General features: G+C 44.6%; 2 protein-coding genes across 2 annotated transcripts in view; both read left to right on the top strand.

Annotated features, from left to right (window-relative positions):
• The first annotated feature begins 3,061 nt into the window (after positions 1-3,061).
• Positions 3,062-5,002, top strand: GSC (goosecoid homeobox). Its single transcript, XM_006133691.5, has 3 exons — positions 3,062-3,590; positions 4,024-4,283; positions 4,686-5,002. The coding sequence occupies exons 1-3, from the start codon at positions 3,269-3,271 to the stop codon at positions 4,836-4,838; spliced, it is 735 nt and encodes a 244-aa protein (XP_006133753.1). The 5' UTR covers positions 3,062-3,268; the 3' UTR covers positions 4,839-5,002.
• Positions 5,003-6,320: 1,318 nt separating this feature from the next.
• Positions 6,321-18,290, top strand: part of LOC102443854 (alpha-1-antiproteinase-like) — a 157,402-nt gene continuing 145,432 nt past the window's right edge. The window contains exon 1 of the mRNA XM_075926653.2: positions 6,321-6,608. The gene's annotated coding sequence lies outside the window, so the exon portion shown is untranslated. The remainder of the gene's footprint in view (positions 6,609-18,290) is intronic.

Here is an 18,290-nt window from a genome sequence, read left to right on the forward strand (position 1 = left end):
TACTGTCCTCCTCTTTAGATGTATCTTTCAACCCATGCTGTGACTATGTTATAGTAACAAACAATCGCTTAGCAACACTATGCAACACATTTTGCTTGAGTTTCATTTGTTATTCCAATTTCACTCTGACAATATGGGACAACAGATTGTTTAACGCATTATTACGCTTGTAAGTTCGTGCAAAGTGGACGAGAAATGAGAAACTCCAAACTCGTGTATGTGCGCCTAAATCAAGTTTCTGCTTAAAGTTCACTAAAATGCATCTGTAGACTTGTATACAGAGCTTTAATGTTGCTTGAAGAAATTAAGAAGAAATTTTAAAAAAATAAACCACTGGAAACTATAAGGAAGAGCTGTTTAAAATATTGCATTTATGTCTATAGAAAGGGACAGTATGAAAGCTATTAGACTGGCATTCAGCAGAGTATTATAAATCTTAACAGTACATTAAAAAGCAGGGCGATCATAAAAAGAATAGGCTTCTACAGTTTTATTACGGCTACTTTGTGACTTAATGTAACATACTTGTCCTATGATGCAAAAACTTACCGCAAGGAAATACTAATAGAAGAACTGAAATAATTATTCAAGCGGATCAAAATGTATTCAACATAATTTAATTCTGCCCTTAATACGAAAGACCACAAGCTTTTTCACACTAACATAGCATCGTGAACAAGAACTATGTCAAACTGCAAAAAAAGCATTTGAAATTTTATAGCTAATTATCTTAATTAAACTAATAGCAGCTAATTAGGTACCTCGGGCAGCATAGTTCTGTGGCTCTGTATTTTGGCTGGCCAGATCAGAAAAGGGCTTGCAAAGCTCTTTTGAAGTGGGTCATACCCACGAAAGCTCAAGATCCTACATATTTTTGTTAGTCTTTAAGGTGCCACAGGACTACCCGTTACCCCAGGAATGTATCCCATCCCTTCTGATGTACAAATATTGCTTTTATACCAAACACAACGCCAAGATGACGTTCAGCAGCCCCACTCACTCGCTTGTTTGGTATAAAACCCAACTGGGACCAAGTGGTAACCCTCTTTCTTACACAGAACATCAGCTGAGAATATATATAGGTCATAAAAACATGCAAGACTCTCCCCTATTTAAGAAAACTCGAGATACTGTACACTGTAGAGTGGTATTCTTTGTTAATGTAAACGGGTGCGTAGGGTAAATCTCTCCATTTCGTATTCAAAACAAGAGCACTCTGTCTTCTGTTTGTCAGTTTCATAGCAATTCCACTCTTGTTGCGTTTAGTTCTGTGTTCCATTTCTCTGTCCTTCCATTCCCAGACGATCGATTAATGAAACGGAATGATACCCATTTAAACAGCGCGCACTGCATGTGAACTGGAGAGTCCGATTGCGATTTAAGGGGCATTAAGCAGTTCAGTAGAGGCACCACAGACGAATACGTGAATAAGCATTGAGATCGGGAAATTCTGCAGCACGCTGTTCTATTTGAAACATGACTGGGAGCGCTAAACTAGTCCGGGGGAATTACGCGTTTTACTTCTGGGCAATAGTTTCACTTTACATTGCATTTGGAAATCTGCGTGAATTTCAGCTCTCACCGCCTTGTGTAAGAATTTACATCCAGGGCTCGGATCAAATATTTTGGTTGCAGTTGTGCGTGTGTGTTGTTGTTTTTGAATTTAAGCACCAGAAAAAAAAATCAATTGATCGGCAAAGTAAACAGAAGCAGAATGAAAGAAACGTTCTAATTAATCATATTGTGATTTATTAATAAAAAGCGAGCACTAACTCTCTCCCAAAAAAGAAAACACACAAAACCCTCATTCACGCCCTTTGCTAGTATTAAGAGTCTCCTGGTCTAGATCACTTTCATATCCAATTTGAAATTGTTGACTGCTGAAGGGCAGTACTATAAGTAGGTTTCACCTATCGTTAATGAGCACACTCTTTGTTGAGTAAAAATAATTTGTTCCTCGTAAACAGATCCTAATGGCTTGTTTTCATTTCATGCGGACAATTTTCTACCTTCTTTGATAGAGGGTTGATGGGGCAAATAGTCTAATCTTATTCAGTTTGCCTCCTGTGGATTCCCAGTGACAGTCGTGACAGACCGAGTATTCTACAAATCACAGGAGCCAGCTACCAAGAGAGACAAGCGACTTAATCAACAGTTTAAGGGAATTAAACCGCGCCCTTTACAAGTAATGGGCATGCAGAATTAAGTACGGTACCATCACTGCTCCATAGACTTGTGTTTTCTAGGACAGAAAATAAATGATTCTTTCTTGAAAAGAAAAAAGCGCATCTTAATGAAGCTAAAGCAAATCTAAATCTGTCCCACACACCATGTTTTAGATGACATTGTTGTTACTAAAATGTTCAGTTTCTGATGTTTCGTTTGTAATGTTAAAGCCATTAACAGCTACCTTGATTTGATTTAATAAAGCACAATTGTCCAAATAAATAATCGTAGGGCTTTTTTTAAAAATTAGCTTATTGCATATAAGTCAGAACAAGGCACAGTACACATCCCTCCATCTATGGTCCCTCGGTCAAAGGACCCAAACCCCATCCCCGAAATATCCTTGCACAAAATATGGCACAACTATGTCGCAGAATAATTCTTCTGAAAGCTATTTTAAGTGTTTCCTAACCAATTCCAAGCATAAATAACGAATCTGAGCCGCAGACAGAGGAAATCACACCTAATAACGTGAACTAACAGGAGGAGAGTAGGTGCATAATAGACAGGGCTAGGAGCTGCTAACCACTTCTCCACAATGGCATTAATCAGATTAACCTGGGCAATTAGCTGGTGCAGCGGAGAGATCAAGCCTAAATCTGGGGCCTTTTCACACACAAAAAAGTCCTACTAATGGAAAGGATTAAGTTAATGTAATTAATTCTCAATACACAGATCAGGCTCTTTTCACTCCTTTGTGTCCCCCGCTCCCAGCTCCACCTCTTCCCCACCCCTCCCCAAAATAAAGTCAAATCTGGTTTTGTTTGTCATCTGCCTATTACCAGGAACTAAATCCAGGATGACGTCGCCTGGGTATAAAAAAGGGAAGAAGTTCAGATGGATTATACTCCATGCAGCCCTCGGGGTTGAACTCAGTAAACAGGCTAGAGAGGAGGAGGGGAGAGTCGCAGGGCAGTCTCCTGCGAGCGCGCACACACAGCTGCCTTCGGGAAACGAGCATTGCTAGCGCTCGGATCCCCTTGAAAGTCTCGGGAAAGTTTCGGTCTCGTCCGTCCCCGCCCGCCCCAGCCCTGTTCGGGGAATGCCTGCTGGTATGTTCAGCATCGACAACATCCTGGCCGCCAGACCCCGCTGCAAGGAGTCGGTCCTGCTGCACCAGAGCGCCGCGCCCGTGGTGTTCTCCAACCTGCATGCGGACTCCATCTACGGCCCCGAGTACAGCGGATTTTACTCCCGGGCGGTGGCCCCCGCTTCCAACCTGCCCGCGGTCGGTGGATCTAGGATTGCCTACAACAACTACTACTACGGGCAGCTGCATGTGCAGGCTTCCCCGGTGGGTCCTTCCTGCTGCGGGGCCATGCAGCCTCTGGGAGCGCAGCAGTGCTCCTGCGTCCCTGCCACAGGTAAGCCAGGCCAGGTGCCCGGTTCCTTTTTCCCCAGCTGAGAGAGCCCGGGGTGGGGGCGGGTTGAGACGGCTCGCGAGGAGAGTGCCTGGCTATGTGTGGGCTTGGGGAGCCGGCTGGAAACTGAGTTGGGGTCCCTGCCTCTCCGAAGCGACTAGGGATCCCAGCGAAGTAGTGTCACCCTGCCACCTTGGCAGTTCCTTGTCCCATATTGTCTGCAGGACGCGCCTCGCTCCCTCCCCGCCCTGAATTCGGGTTTTTTAGCACGGGCGTTCTTTGATTCGGGGTGTGTGTATGTATGTATGTGTGTCCCGGGTTGTGTCCATGGTTCGGGGTAGCTGTAGGTGAGAAGGGGGTACTAGTTTTTTTTTCCGGGTTGATGCAGGCCGGATCTCTCTGTCCAGTGCAAACAGTGTGGTCGTTTTCTCCCTAGGCTACGAGGGTACTGGCTCAGTCCTGATGTCGCCTGTGCCCCACCAGATGCTGCCGTATATGAACGTGGGCACCTTGTCCCGGACTGAGCTGCAGTTACTGAACCAGCTGCACTGCAGGAGGAAAAGACGGCACCGGACGATATTCACTGACGAGCAGCTGGAAGCTTTGGAAAACCTCTTCCAGGAAACTAAATACCCAGACGTGGGTACCAGGGAACAGCTGGCCAGGAGGGTGCATTTACGAGAGGAAAAAGTAGAGGTATTCCCCCCCCCCCTTTCCAGTTAAAAGTTATCTCAGTTTCCGTGCCTAATCTAGCTGCAGACCTCGCCGCGCATTGTCCAAGACAAGCTAGAGAATGCAACAGGTTTACAAGAGGGGCAAAATGCTTCTCTCTGTAATTGGATAAACAAACCGCTCATTCAGATAATTAGGAACTATCGATAAGCAATCACCCCCTTTTAAACGTGGTTTGCCTTAAACTAGAAATAAACCTAACCGATTATAATTTCTCTGCTTTTCCATTTAAACCGAACGAAAGCGAATCGAGTCAAGACATGTATGCCATGCAGAACTGGTGTCACGAGTACAGTCTGGAAAGGCTGCCTAAGTGAACCAAATATTGGTGGTGTTCCTATAATGATTTGATTTTTTGCATGACAGGTTTGGTTCAAGAACCGCCGGGCAAAATGGAGAAGGCAAAAGAGATCCTCTTCGGAGGAATCAGAAAACGCACAGAAATGGAATAAAGCGTCCAAAACGTCCCCAGAAAAGAGACAAGAAGAAGGCAAAAGTGATTTGGACTCCGATAGCTGATACCTTACAAATGGACCCTTGTCGTGGACTGTGGGACTTGCACAAAAGGATGCTACTTGCACACGCTCTGCCTTGTTGGAGGGAAAAGAGATCTGTATATAGTGTACGTTGGCCGGAGGTGATTTCTTGTAAATAAAAGATGTTGCGGAGGTGTTGCACAGGTATACGGCGGCGCCTTTATTTATCTCTATTTATAATCACTTTATTAAATCCGGTGCTGCGAACATAGTTTCTATAGCCTAGAAAAAGCAGCGCATGCAGTTATTTTACCAGAGTTTGAATAGTTTGGAAAGGGTGCAAGTTCCCGTATTGTAAATGGGGCCAATGGGTGACTTGAATAGTCTCTAAATTCAGCGTGTGATAATTTTAGCACTGGGGGAGAGATACAATTTTAAAAAATAAAAGCAGATTTTTTTTTTAATGCGGCCCTGGGAAGAGTCCCGCCGTGAACAGTTGCAACTTTCTAAATACACTACAACTTCCAATGCGGTGTGGTGTGGGTTTCCTTCTCTTCTCGTCCCATAGCGGTGCTGTAATAGTACCGCTCTTCCGGAAGATGATGCTTCTTTACAGGGACCTCCCCGCAACAGTTTCAAACCTACGATTATTGTTTGCAAAGCTTCCCTAGACCCTCATTTCATCTAGGGCGAGCGATGCTTAATGTCAGCCCTGAGGCGCTAGCAGCGGGTTCTACACTGGAATCGCGTCCCATGCCCTCTTGCGGTATTTACTGTGGGTGGCCCGGGCCTTTAGGGCCGGGCAAGAAAGGCAGCAGGACGCATGGTGGCAGTTTTCAGAGCCGTTCGCTAGCGCTTTTCCTTCTGACATTTCCAAGCTGGCAGGCGCAGGAGCTGCTCGGCCAGGCCTGGGCGGGGACGCTGGCTAACACATATATGTACATGGGGCACGACCCCCTGCTCCTGGGGCTGGGTTAGAGGTCCCGCCGCGCTGGAGGCTGCGGCCTGGCGCTCGGGATTTGTGGCATCGGCTCCGCCAGCAGGGCGCGTGGGGCTGGCTCGGTCTGAGTCTGGGAGGTGGCGGCCTTGCTTAGGCCGGGCAGGCCTGCGCCGGTTGACGGAGCAGGGGAGCAGCACCCTGCAACCCGCCCGGCCCTGCAGCCCCTTGCGAGTGCGCTCAGTAATGCTCGCAGCACGCACCGCCCAGTCCCTGGTTCTGAGCAGAGGAGCGGGGGACAGAGCGCAGCGGGCCCCGAGCCCCGCTTCCCCCCGGAGCGCTGCGCCCCACGTGCAGGCAGCCGCGTTCTGCGGCCGGGAGGCTGCTTTCCCCGTGGGCCTGGCTGCCCAGAAACGTGCCGAGGGAGGTGCCTGCGCCCGGCCCGTTCCCGAAGGGCGCCGCGCTCTCTGCCCGGGGTGTTTCACAGGCCCGGGTGTGCTCCCCGCTCTGGTAGCCTCCCGCAGCGCTACGCGCAGGTGCCGGGGGCTGGGGAAGGGGCGTGTCTGGCCCTGGGGCTCATACGGGGCAGGGCTGGGGTGTGAGGCCCCGCTCCGAAGCGCCCCATTTTCAGCGCCTGTCTGCGGGCGACGAGGGCGGGTCCTTTGAGCAAGGTGCCCGCAGCCTAGGGGAGGTGGTCTGGGCAGCACGAGGAGAGCCGCCCTGCTAGGCTGAGAGAACCGCTGGGCTGCCTAGCCCAGGCGTGGGAAGGGCCTGCCTCAGGGCTGCAGAGCAGCGGGGAGAAAACTTTCTGCTCAGGCTGGTTACTTGACGTGGTTGCGCCAGAGCTGACGGTCTAATAGCGACCAGAGAGAGAAGGTAGGTGGAAATAATGTCTCTTATTGGACCAAGTCCTTATCCTGGGACCCCCAGGACTACACCTACACTGCATGTAGTACTGAGCTGAACCGTTCTTCTGCCCCTGGCATCGTGTTTTGCAATCCGCTGTTTGTGAATGAACCTCTCTTGCTCCGCCAACAGTTTGCTCTGCTCCTCTGTTCTCGCTCACTAGAATGGAACTATGAGCGATATCACTATAAAATATTTTCAGGAAAAGCAAATCCAGCTTCCTTCTTGTTTGATTTCACATATCCCCTCTCTCTTGCTTTCTGGAAGGAGACGCTCTAAATTTTCAGCCACTGATGATCCCCAACCTATCTCACTACACCACTATTGTTAGTGGTACAACTCAGTTACCACCAGGTAAGTCTTAGACAAGGGAAGTTTTGAACTGCTCTTGGGATATTTGGTAGAAAGATGCTAGTTTCTCTTTACCTCATTGAGACAACGGAATTGTAATTGGGATACAGTCGTCTCCTAATCTCTTTGCCTTTCTCTGTTTCTGGTGTCACAGCAGAGACTTCCAGATTACCCTTTAATGTAATTTCTCTTCATGTTCACTTTCCCCAGGCCTGCTGCCGTCTCGCTGTCTTCATCCCTTTTGAGTCAAACAGCCACCTCCCACCCAGACATGCTTCCTCTTCCGTAGTCTTGTTTAGAAGGGCATTTTCCCTCTGAAGTTCCAGGGATTGCTACCCTCATTTCAGCTCCACCAGTGATATCAATGGTAGAGCCCACAATGTAGACAGGGCATCAATGTGAACTGATGTAGCTATACAAGTAGTATAAACAGTGGGTAGTTTTAGCAAAGTATGGAGGGAAAGATTAGGATGCTCTAAGAACTGCTCTTAGACATCTTCCTGCCCACCCAGTTGCCACAGGTGTGCTCCTTCCTGACTTCTGATACATCAGATTTTATTAAAATCACCACTGTAGAAGAATGGTGCAGCTGTGCTGATGTTAGTGCAGCCGTGGGTGATTTCCCAAAAATCAGCAGTAAAAACAAGATTCTTGATGCTCCTGCTGTCCCTGATTGGATGAATGTGACACCTTCTTCCCCTCTGGTGAGATGCCAGAGTAGCCTCAGTCTTACAATGAAGACAGGAGTGCCTCACGTGACCTAATCCTCGGTGGTTTTATTGCTGTTTTAACTACTCCTAGGGCAGAGAAGGAGAAAGCAATCCTGCCTTTGCTATTGAAGAGAAGAAGCAAAGGGAGTAAGTACAGTTTCCCAATACATGCTTTCCCATCAGTGCAGACACCAGTGTGGGTGTGTGAAGAGCTAAAGTTATGCTTCTAAAAGCACAGCAGTGACACACCAGACATATACATTGCTGATGTAAAATTGGATTGAATAGGCAGCCCAGCATCACCAAAACTAGGTTGCAAAATGTGGGAAGTGAGTGGTGTATGTGGGCAAGTTTTTGTTGGGAAGGTATATACAGGAAGCCTCATTAGATGTATATTTAATTTTCCCTTAAAATATTTAGCCACCATTATGTTTTAGTGAGCATGTTTATGCTGCATGTAGTGGTGAGATATAAAGGAAAAGGTGGTATAGCCTTAATTTTGCAAATGTTTATGCACAATCTTAATTTTATGCATGACCTTGACAACTTATTGTGGGTGTAAAAATAATTTTGAATAGGTAAAGTATGTATTTTTAAAAATAGGCATGCTGCTAAAATGGCTTGCTAAATCTTGACAAGAGAGGGAACTAAAATGTAGTTGTGATAGGCTTGATCCTTCAAACACCAGTACATGTGCTTAATGTCATACATGACTACTTTCATTAAAGCTAATAGCATAAATATTTTAAAAAAATCCCACAAAGTCAGTTTAGATCCATTTAAATTAAATTCTTCAAGTTTACTTTTAAGAAGGCTGAAGGGGGGGAAAGACTTGTACCTTGTTTTTCTTTTTCATGATGTGTATAAAAAGCTGAAATTTTATTTTTTTAGCCTTGTTTTTATAGTAAAAAAAAATCTTGTTTAGCCTGCAAGACTGGTTGTTGGAGAACTAGTGAAGGGCAGGTATCACAAGAATCAAGAGAGTGAATGGCTGAGCAGTGAAGATAAATGAAATTTAGTGAAACTCTTTAGTGCTCTTTGTGGAATTAAGTACTAATCAACATGATTAAGAATGCACAAATAGTGCATTGACTTAGATGGTACAATACCGGGAGCCAGATGTATGTAGGATTGGCAGAATCTGGCCCTTTTTGTTTTGTTTTTGTTTAACAGCTTTCAGTGATGAGAGCAAACAATATTTCTCCTCTGTGACATCTGGCGCATCCTCCAGCAAAACCGGGGGTAATCAGAATTGATATTCCTAAGGAAAAAAATAAGTGTGTCTATGTAATCTTAAGAAAAAAACACCTTTCAGATCTTCTTTATCCCTTACAAATAGGCTTGGAAGGATTAGATTGTAACATGTTGACAGTAAATGTTGACTTCACCATGCGCACACACATTGACAAAAATAGTTCCATTAATAATGCTTGAAAAACACAGATAGGCAAAGTAAGAAAAATACTTCTTGTAAACTAATTAGTCAGATTTAAGGATATTTACTTTGTATATCTTGATATGTGATGTTGACATTTTATATTTTAAGTTATAAAGCTTTAACTTTTTGAATCTCAGCATTTATAGCCATTAAATTCTGACCCTCCCCATAATTTCCCACAGTTGTGAAAATTTAAATTGGTTTTGTCTGACTGTGAACATTGAAATAGATAAAAATGAAAAATGTATCCATCCAAATTTTTAATAAAAACTGAATTCTGCAAGCCAAATACTAAAAGTTTAGAAAAAAAATTATTTAAGAAGGGTAATCAAGATTTCATTCTAAATGTTTTAATCCCACCCTTTATTTTTAGGGAATTCCTGTATGTTGTAATGACGACTCCACAAATTAACAAAACAGTTCAGAGAACTATTGTTGGTGTAGTAACTAAAATATGAAGGATCTGAATCCCCTATTACAGGATACAAATGAAAACTATTGAAGCTCTAAATACCTGCTTAGAAAGACACATTTTGTTTTTAATTACATTGACTTCAAAGAAAATACTTCATAGTTATACTGATATAACTGCAAATATATAGCTGTGTGGAGCATTAAGAAATGATAGGATAGTACATCAGGGAGATAGGACCTAATTATCTATATTCACTACAAATATACTAATTAGTACTTTGCACTTCTTCATCTATTCCGTGATATATACGGGTGTAATCTTGTTGAAGTTAATGGGAATGGTGCTCACATATCTGAGGATGTGACTTAGAATCATAGAATAATAGGACTGGAAAGGACCTCAAGAAGTCATCGAGTCCAGCCCCCCGCCCTCAAGGCAGGACCAAGCTCCATCTACACCATCCCTGACAGATGTCTATCTAACCTGTTCTTAAATATCTCCAGAGAGGGAGATTCCACCACCTCCCTTGGCAATTTATTCCAATATTTGACCACCCTGACAGTTAGGAATTTTTTCCTAATGTCCAATCTAAACCTCCCCTGCTGCACTTTAAGCCCATTACTCCTTGTCCTGTCCTCAGAAACCAAGAGGAACAAATTTTCTCCTTCCTCCTTGTGACACCCTTTTAGATATTTGAAAACTGCTATCATGTCCTCCCTTAATCTTCTTTTTTCCAAACTAAACAAGCCCAGTTCATGAAGCCTGGCTTCATAGGTCATGTTCTCTAAACCTTAATCATTCTTGTCGCTCTTCTCTGTACCCTTTCCAATTTCTCCACATCTTTCTTGAAATGTGGCGCCCAGAACTGGACACAGTACTCCAGCTGAGGCCTAACTAGTGCAGAGTAGAGCGGCAGAATGACTTCACGAGTTTTGCTTACAACACACTTAAACCCCAGGATCTCACATTGCTTTACAAACATCAATTAGGTAAGGCTTACATGGTCCCAGTGGGGAAAAGTGAGGTGAGATATAACTCCTGGGAGTTAGATGCCTAAATATCTTTGTGAATCTCACCAACAGTGGGTAAATAACTTGCTCAGGATGACACAGGAAGTCTGTGCCAGATCGAAAAATAGAGCCTGATCCCACTTAAGCCCTATCTTGAAGAACAAAAAGGCCGCTTTCAATTTTGGCTTGGTGTACATCTAAAAATTAGATCACCCTAGTCACAGGGCTCTGAGCAGTTATGCACACTGCACAACATGGTTATATCAAGCTAACCTCCATTTTATGTGCAGCCAGATAAATGGAAGATTTCATCTATTGACCTAGTTCATGTCTCTTGGGGAGGTGGATTTATAGTGCAGTAGCTGTGCCACTGCAGTATAGACATAAGCTGTATTGGCTCAATGAAATTAATCTGACTTGAATGAAAAGTCCTGTTAACACTTGTTGGGATGCAGGCCAAGGTATCTGAAGCCATTGTGTAGCCAAGAGGGGGACGCTTACACTGACTTTAATGAAGTCACTCATTATTTACATCACTGTAGGTTAGCTCGCAGTGAGTGCCCACGTGTCATGTTTTTGTTACAAAACTATCCTTTCTCCCTGACCTATTGAAATAATTTCTAAATAATTTTCATTATACAACATTGTGGTGGCTAGAGAATTATTTCAGACAGTACTAAGGAACAGAGTTACAAATAATTGGATTACATAAAAAAGGAAAATGTAGACCAAATACAAGACAAACTTTCTGACAGTGAGATAAGATCAGCTATGGAATATTTTTTCAGAGGACATTTAAAACTAGAATGGAGCAAACTCTAGTAAAGGTACGATATGGAAACATTCTGCTGAATGTAGATGGTTTAGGTTATCTAATGGGTCTTTTCCAACTCTGACTTCTTTGATATATATGTCTAATCCATGTTATATTAGCATAGTCATCATCTGAGTTTTAAGTGATGGGAATGTTTTTTAATTATTGTGGTAACCCAGTGTCAGTAAGTAGAAGCCAGATTCTCAAATTACGCCATCTGAGAATCTTGATCCTACTTTATATTTTCACTAGTATTTAAAGTTAACCCAAAGCGTCTCTTTAACTGGACCCTGAAAACATGGGGGGGGGGGATGCGCCTAGACTGGCAAGATTTTGTGCAAAAGCAATTGCTTTTGCGCAAAAATTTGCCAGCTGTCTACACTGGCCGCTTGAATTTGCGCAAGAGCACTGACTTTGTAATGTACAAAAGTGCTTCTTGCGCAAATGCTTTCACGGTCTGGCTCAGGGATAAGCCCTCTTGCACAAGAATACTTGCACAAGAGGGCCAGTGTAGACAGGCACCTTAATTTTTTGCGCAAGAAAGCCCAATGGCTAAAATGGCCATCAGAGCTTTCTTGCACAAAAGCGCGTCTAGATTGGCAGGATGCTTTTGCGCAAAAAGTGCTTTTGCGCAAAAGCATCCATACCAATCTAGATGCTCTTTTGTGGAAATACTTTTAATGGAAAAACTTTTCCGTTAAAAGTATTTCCGCAAAATCATGCCAGTCTAGACGCAGGCAAACTGTATCAGTTTTGTTTATTTCATAAGTCATTTGTAAAAGACCCATTTGAAGTTGTGGAAGTTATAGAAATATTGCAGCATTGTAAGGTAGACAGGATATGGGGCTAGATGGAACATTAGTCTGAGCCAATGGTGTCTAAAATTGTGCCTGAATGCTTGCATGTGCTGATATTTTTGTGCTACTTTTGCATATATATGCTCTTACTGAGCTTTTCAATCGTTAGCTAAAATAGTGCACCACAAAAATCTGTTGCCTGTATATTAAACATTACAGACTGTCATGGAAAATTGCTCCTTTACATTATTTTCAATGTTTTCCAGAAATGGTACAAAATTCAGACCTTGAATACCCACAGAAGTGTGTGTTTATTTGTAATGCTAGTAATTATTAGAATAATTCTTTTGACTGTTCTCTTGTTTTTAGGGATTTTTCTAGCATCTGTTGTATAGTAATCTCAAAGGCTATGGCTTCACTGCAGGCTTCTTGTGCAAGAACTGTTTTGCGCAAGAGTTCTTGCTAAAAAGGTCTTGTGCAAGAGTGTGTCTACACTACCATGTCCTTTTCTGCAAGTCCTTCCATGGCAGTGTGGATGCTCTCTTGCGCAAGAAATCTCTGATTGCCATTTTAGCCATAGGGATTTCTTGCGCAAAAAACCTTTGTTGCCCGTCCACACTGCCTTCTTGAGCAAGAGCTCTTGTGCAAGAGGGCTTATTCCTCGTGAGGAGAGGAATAACTCTTGCGCAAGAAGCCCTCTTTTCTGATGCTTTACTGTAAATTTACTTGCGCAAGAACACGCGTGCAGTGTAGACACTTCGCAAGTTTTTCTGCAATAACAGCCATTCTTGCGCAAAAAGCCTGCAGTGTAGACGTAGCCAAAGTGCTTTGTTAATATTTAGGGTTGTGACCCTGACTTTCATCCTCTTCTGGGGAACAAGGCAGCATAAGGAGCCTCCTTATTCCTCTACATGGGCTAGGTCAATGTTTAAGTGAACAAAACCACTTTGAGAAACCTGTTAACTGGCCGTGTTGGTTTGTTTATTTACTGATGCCGCGGCCACGGAGCCTTGCAACTGCTATTGGCTTCATTTTGCCATTTGCAGCCCAGGAGAGCCGCAGGAATCCCAGGATTTGGAGAATTTGAATGAGTAGACCACGTGTTTCTTCAGATAGGCCTTGAGCTTCTACACTTATTTGTAACCTCACATTAGGAATTGTTGAATCCTGGGTCCCAATCTGGGGATTCAGCATCTACACCATATAAATTCACCTATATTCCAGAGCCCTCTGGAATGTCTGCCTAGCCCTTTATTCATGCTGCAATGTGAGAAAACGTGACTGTCCAAAGGGCAAAGAATGTGGGATCATGGGATTGTGGGATACTTTTGGTGGACTTTCAGACCATTAGTCCAGTGGGATTGAGTCTGCATTGCAGAGCAGAGGAGCTTGAACCCTGTGTCACAACTTGACACAGGCTTGGACCTCTGCTGCCTGGAGTCTGTAGGACCCTGTGTCCAAACCCAGAGTTAGCACCATTTGTGTGTAGTTAGAAGGGGGATAGGCTAGAGCCTGAGTTCAAGCTCTGGGTTTACATTGCAGTGTAGACATACCCTGAGTCCCAGTCTTGTTGTCGGGCTATTTCTGAGACTGTGCAATTATGTATTAGCCCTTCCTCAGGAGTCACAAGGTTGCTGGCCCCTGGTAGGGGTGTGTGGGCAGACGCTATCTGTTACCAGCTAATTTAAGGAGTCCATCTAGAGTTATAACATGCTCCCAGGCCTGATAAAAAGTCATCAGGGCTCAGGTGTAGGGAGGTGCTCAAAAGAAGAGAAGCTGTCTTAAGAGAGAGGTCTTCTTGTGGTTACAGGTGCCAAGGAGGAGGACTGTGCAACCCTAGAGCCCAACAGAGACTTGGGTTCAAGATTATTTCTGTTTAATAAAGTGGGATTCTAGCAACACAATTTTGTCTTGTGTGTTTTTGGACAATGTGGAGGGTCTTAGGAGGGTCTGAGAGAACAGAAAGCTCCCTTAGCTGGCTTTTCTGATCTCTCTCAAACAGTGTTCCCTCTAATGTTTCCCCCCCCTGAGTGGAATGAATTTTCTCATGTGCACCAATGTGGAGGTGATGTGTGATACATCACCTTCATATTGGTGTACATAACACAAATTCTTGTGGCAAGGGTGGGGCCAAAGGATACTGAGTGGAGGAAGGGGCTCAGGCAGGGCAAAGTGTTGGGATGCAGGAGTATGAAGGCGCTGGCTGGGGGTGTGGGCTGTATGGCAGGGCTGGGGTTGAGGGGCTCAGGGCTGGGACAGAGGGTTGAGGTGCCAGGGCTCTGGCTAGATGTACAGGCTCTGGGTTGGGGCTGGCCACAGTTGGTTTAGGGTCCAGGAGGGGGCTCCAGGTTTGGGGAGGGGCTCAGAGCTGGGGTTTGAGTGCAGGAGGAGATAGAGACTCTGGATTGAGGGTTGAGGTGCAGGAGGGGTACAGGCTCTGGGCTGAGGATGTGGGCTTTGGGGGTGCAGGAGGTGCTCAGGGTTGGGGATGGGGCTCTAGATCAGACAGGGGGTTGGGACTGGGGTTTACCTGGGCAGCTCCATGCTGGGGCCAGTTCCCCTTCTGCTGGCCATGTCTGCTCCCTTCTGGGGCCAGCGGGGAGGCTTTCCTCTCCATGTTTCCACCAGTTGCCAAAGGAAACTCACCATTAGTTACACAATTGCGCCCGAGCCATTTTGCTAGTACTGCAGCTAGGGAGAATTATTAAACAGACTAAGCATTCTAACTTTCTCATGTTAGTTTATCAAACTTCATTTTAAATGAAATAAAATATTAATTTATGTCCAGTGCAAAAGGTTTCAATGTTTTCTTTATTTTTGGCAGGGATGGAGAACTGTCAGTTAGCAACCACACAAGTAAGAAGCAAAAACACTTCTCCCCAAACCCCCAACCCTCTTAGCCTGACTCTATCACACCCTGGTCCCCAATTCCCCCATTACCTCCTCACCCAGCCTCCGCTTCCCCTGCCCCTGGCCCCCATCCCTCCCATGGTGTGGGGCGGGGGAGTGATCCCGGCTGTGTGCGGAGTCCCTGTGCTGCCCGGTGGAAGTGGGTGGGGAACCAAGGCGGTGCTTGGGAACACCAGGGGTGGACTTCCCTCCCCTGTGCCACTTAGTGCAGGTGGGTGGGGAGCCATTCTGGGGACGGATGCGAGTCAGGGCTTTCTTCACCTCCCCCCACCTCCCATGTGCCCAGAAGCCAGAGCTGGTGCTCCAAGCCTCGTGGGTGCTGAGCTCCTGCTGTGGACTCCGTGTGCCACTGAAAATTGTCTTGCATGCCACTCATGACATGTGTGCCATAGGTTGCTGATCCCTGACCTACTGTATAGAAAATTGTATCTCTGTATGCCTAAGTGCTTCAAGAAACCAGCTTAGGGTTGGTGAGTACCTGGATTTTATATTTATTGTATTGTATTCTAATTATTTGATAACTGATATCCCACTCAGTTAATAAGAATATTTCATTAACTGGTATCCCCCGCATCCCAACGTGCCGGATAACAGAGCTTTTACTGTACCAGACTTTCAGAGGCTGTACTGTTTGCAAATGAGATCCTTGATGTGAAGTAGGGTTTTTCCATGGGTTGAGAGTGATGAGAGTCAGTGTTAGGTCCTTAGGGCCATGTGAACCTGATCTCTACAAAAGTAACTTGTTTGAAGGTAAATATTGCAAGTCATCACTTGTGCACTGAACAAATGGGTAAATCAGATGCTGAAGGGCATATATAGTGGCCTTCAGAAACTGGAAAGCGGCTGTGTTTTTCTGTGCTCACATATCTATTGGCACAGCTGTTTCAGTCATCCGGGCATCTGAATTATTCTGACATCAGAAAAAACATTGAAACAGGGACTGATTATGGTCACGTTGCTTGTGTTATTTTAATAATGTGGCCTGCTGAACACTGGGGACCAAGCTGTGTCACCTTTCACATTGCACTAGGAGTGTACATAGGATTTACATCCTATGAAGCTGGGAGGGGTTGCAACTGCTTTGGGGGATAGGGTCATAATTCAAAATGATCTGGACAAACTGGAGAAATAGTCTGAGGTAAATAGAGTGGAGTTTAATAAGGACAAATGCAAAGTACTCCACTTAGGAAGGAACAATCAGGTTCATACATACAGAATGAGAAATGATTGTCCAGGGAGGAGTACTGCAGAAAGGTATCTAGCGGCCATTGTGGACCACAAGCTAAATATGAGCCAACAGTGTGACGCTGTTGTAAAAAAGCAAACATGATTCTGGGATGCATTAACAGGAGTGTTGTGAGCAAGACACAAAAAGTCATTCTTCCGCTCTACTCTGCACTGCGTAGGCCTCAATTGGAATATTGTGTCCAGTTCTGGGCTACACGTTTCAAAAAAGATGTGGAGAAATTGGAGAAAGTCCAGAGAAGAGCAACAAGAATGATTAAAAGTCTAGAGAACATGATCTATGAAGGAAGACTGAAAGAATTGGGCTTGTTTAGTTTGGAAAGGAGAGGACCAAGAGGGGAGATGATAGTGGATTTCAGGTATTTAAAGGGTATCACGGGGAAGACGAAGAAAAATTATTCTCCTTGGCCTGTGAGGAGAAGGAGGAATGGGCTTACATTGCAGCAAGGGAGGTTTAGGTTGGATATTAGGAAAAACTTCCTAACTTTCAGAGTGGTTAAACGCTAGAATAAGTTACCTAGGGAGGTTGTGGAATCTCCATCATTTGAGATATTTAAGAACAGGTTAGATAGACCTCTATCAGGGATTGTCTGTCAGCAGTTCCCAACCTTTTCCAGATGGAGACCCATTTTGACAGTTGAGGAAGACTTGATGACCCAAGGCAATTCAAAAATGGGGGGGGGGAGGGGAAGCACAGCCACCTGGGGAGACACTTGGCGACCCTTTTGAAATGTAATGGCAACCCATATTTGGGTCATGACCCATAGGTTGGGAAATCCTGGTGTAGATGGTGCTGGATCCTGCTGTGAGGGCAGTGGACTGGATTCAATAACCTCTCGAGGTCCCTTCCAGTTCTAGGGTTCTATGATACATCAAGAACCAAGAAGTAGGACATTGGGTTCCCTAGAATGATTATTTTTTATTTCCTATCAGTTTGCTGTGGCTGTCCTAGGAACAGGTGAATGTTACTTTTCAGTTTCATACATCAGCTCTACTGACTGAAATAAATGTCTGTCCCTGAGTAGATGAAAGCCAGATAGCTGCAAAATAACAAACATAAATAAGAATAAAACTAGTATGAACAACAGTAGTTTCTAAGGCTGTTCACTTACATAGGAACAAATCCTAAGGGCCTTGGTTACTATTTTATCAGTCACTACTCTGGTAAAACTTCTATTAAAAATATGCAAGAGCTTTGCCTGAAGGTAATAGAGAGTAAAAACTCAGGGCTGGGGTTTTGGCCTCAACTCTGCTTACTGGTTTCAGTATGGCTGAGTCTGCGCAGTGCTAGTGTGTTATTGCCCGAAAGGCTGGGAAAAGAATACCTCCAAAATGGTAATTATTAGTTGGTATAGCTAGCACCTATCTACTGGAAGGTTAGGGAGGCGGAGCTGGGAATGGGACAAAGCTCATGGTATTCTTTCTGATATACATAGACAGCCACACCTGCTATAATTTAAAGTATCCTCCTGCCAACCCAGGATCAATGGAGCAAAAGGAGTAGGCAATATGAAATAATATAGTCAAAGGGAGTCCAGAGTGAGTGAGGCATGTGGGGTTTGGCTCAAAGCACATTTCCCAACTGAATTTTAAGTTCTTTACCTGTGAAAATTTAAAGGGCTCCAGAAATATAACACTATTCCTTCCAAAAGTAAAAGTTGTGGAATAAAAGTGAATAGGATTTTATTTGTGCCCCCTAGTCTGGGGCTCTGGAGCGCTTCCAATCAAGTCCCTGTGGGTGGGACCATTAGTGGAGCATAAAGCCATTCTAATTCTCTCATCACTAGAAGAGCTGTTTGGTGGTGCTGTGGCTGTGACAGCAGGCCTGGGGTTGAGAACTCTCCTATCCTCACACTTGCATATGAAAAAGTGATATCACAAGGAGCCTGCAAGTCTTGGGGTATGTCTACACTACAGAGGTTTTTTTTCGGAAAAACGGGTACACAAGTCCTGGATACACAT

Source organism: Pelodiscus sinensis, chromosome 5 (genome assembly GCF_052426305.1).
Source record: "Pelodiscus sinensis isolate ZL-2025 chromosome 5, ASM5242630v1, whole genome shotgun sequence".
NCBI classification, from domain to species: domain Eukaryota; kingdom Metazoa; phylum Chordata; order Testudines; family Trionychidae; genus Pelodiscus; species Pelodiscus sinensis.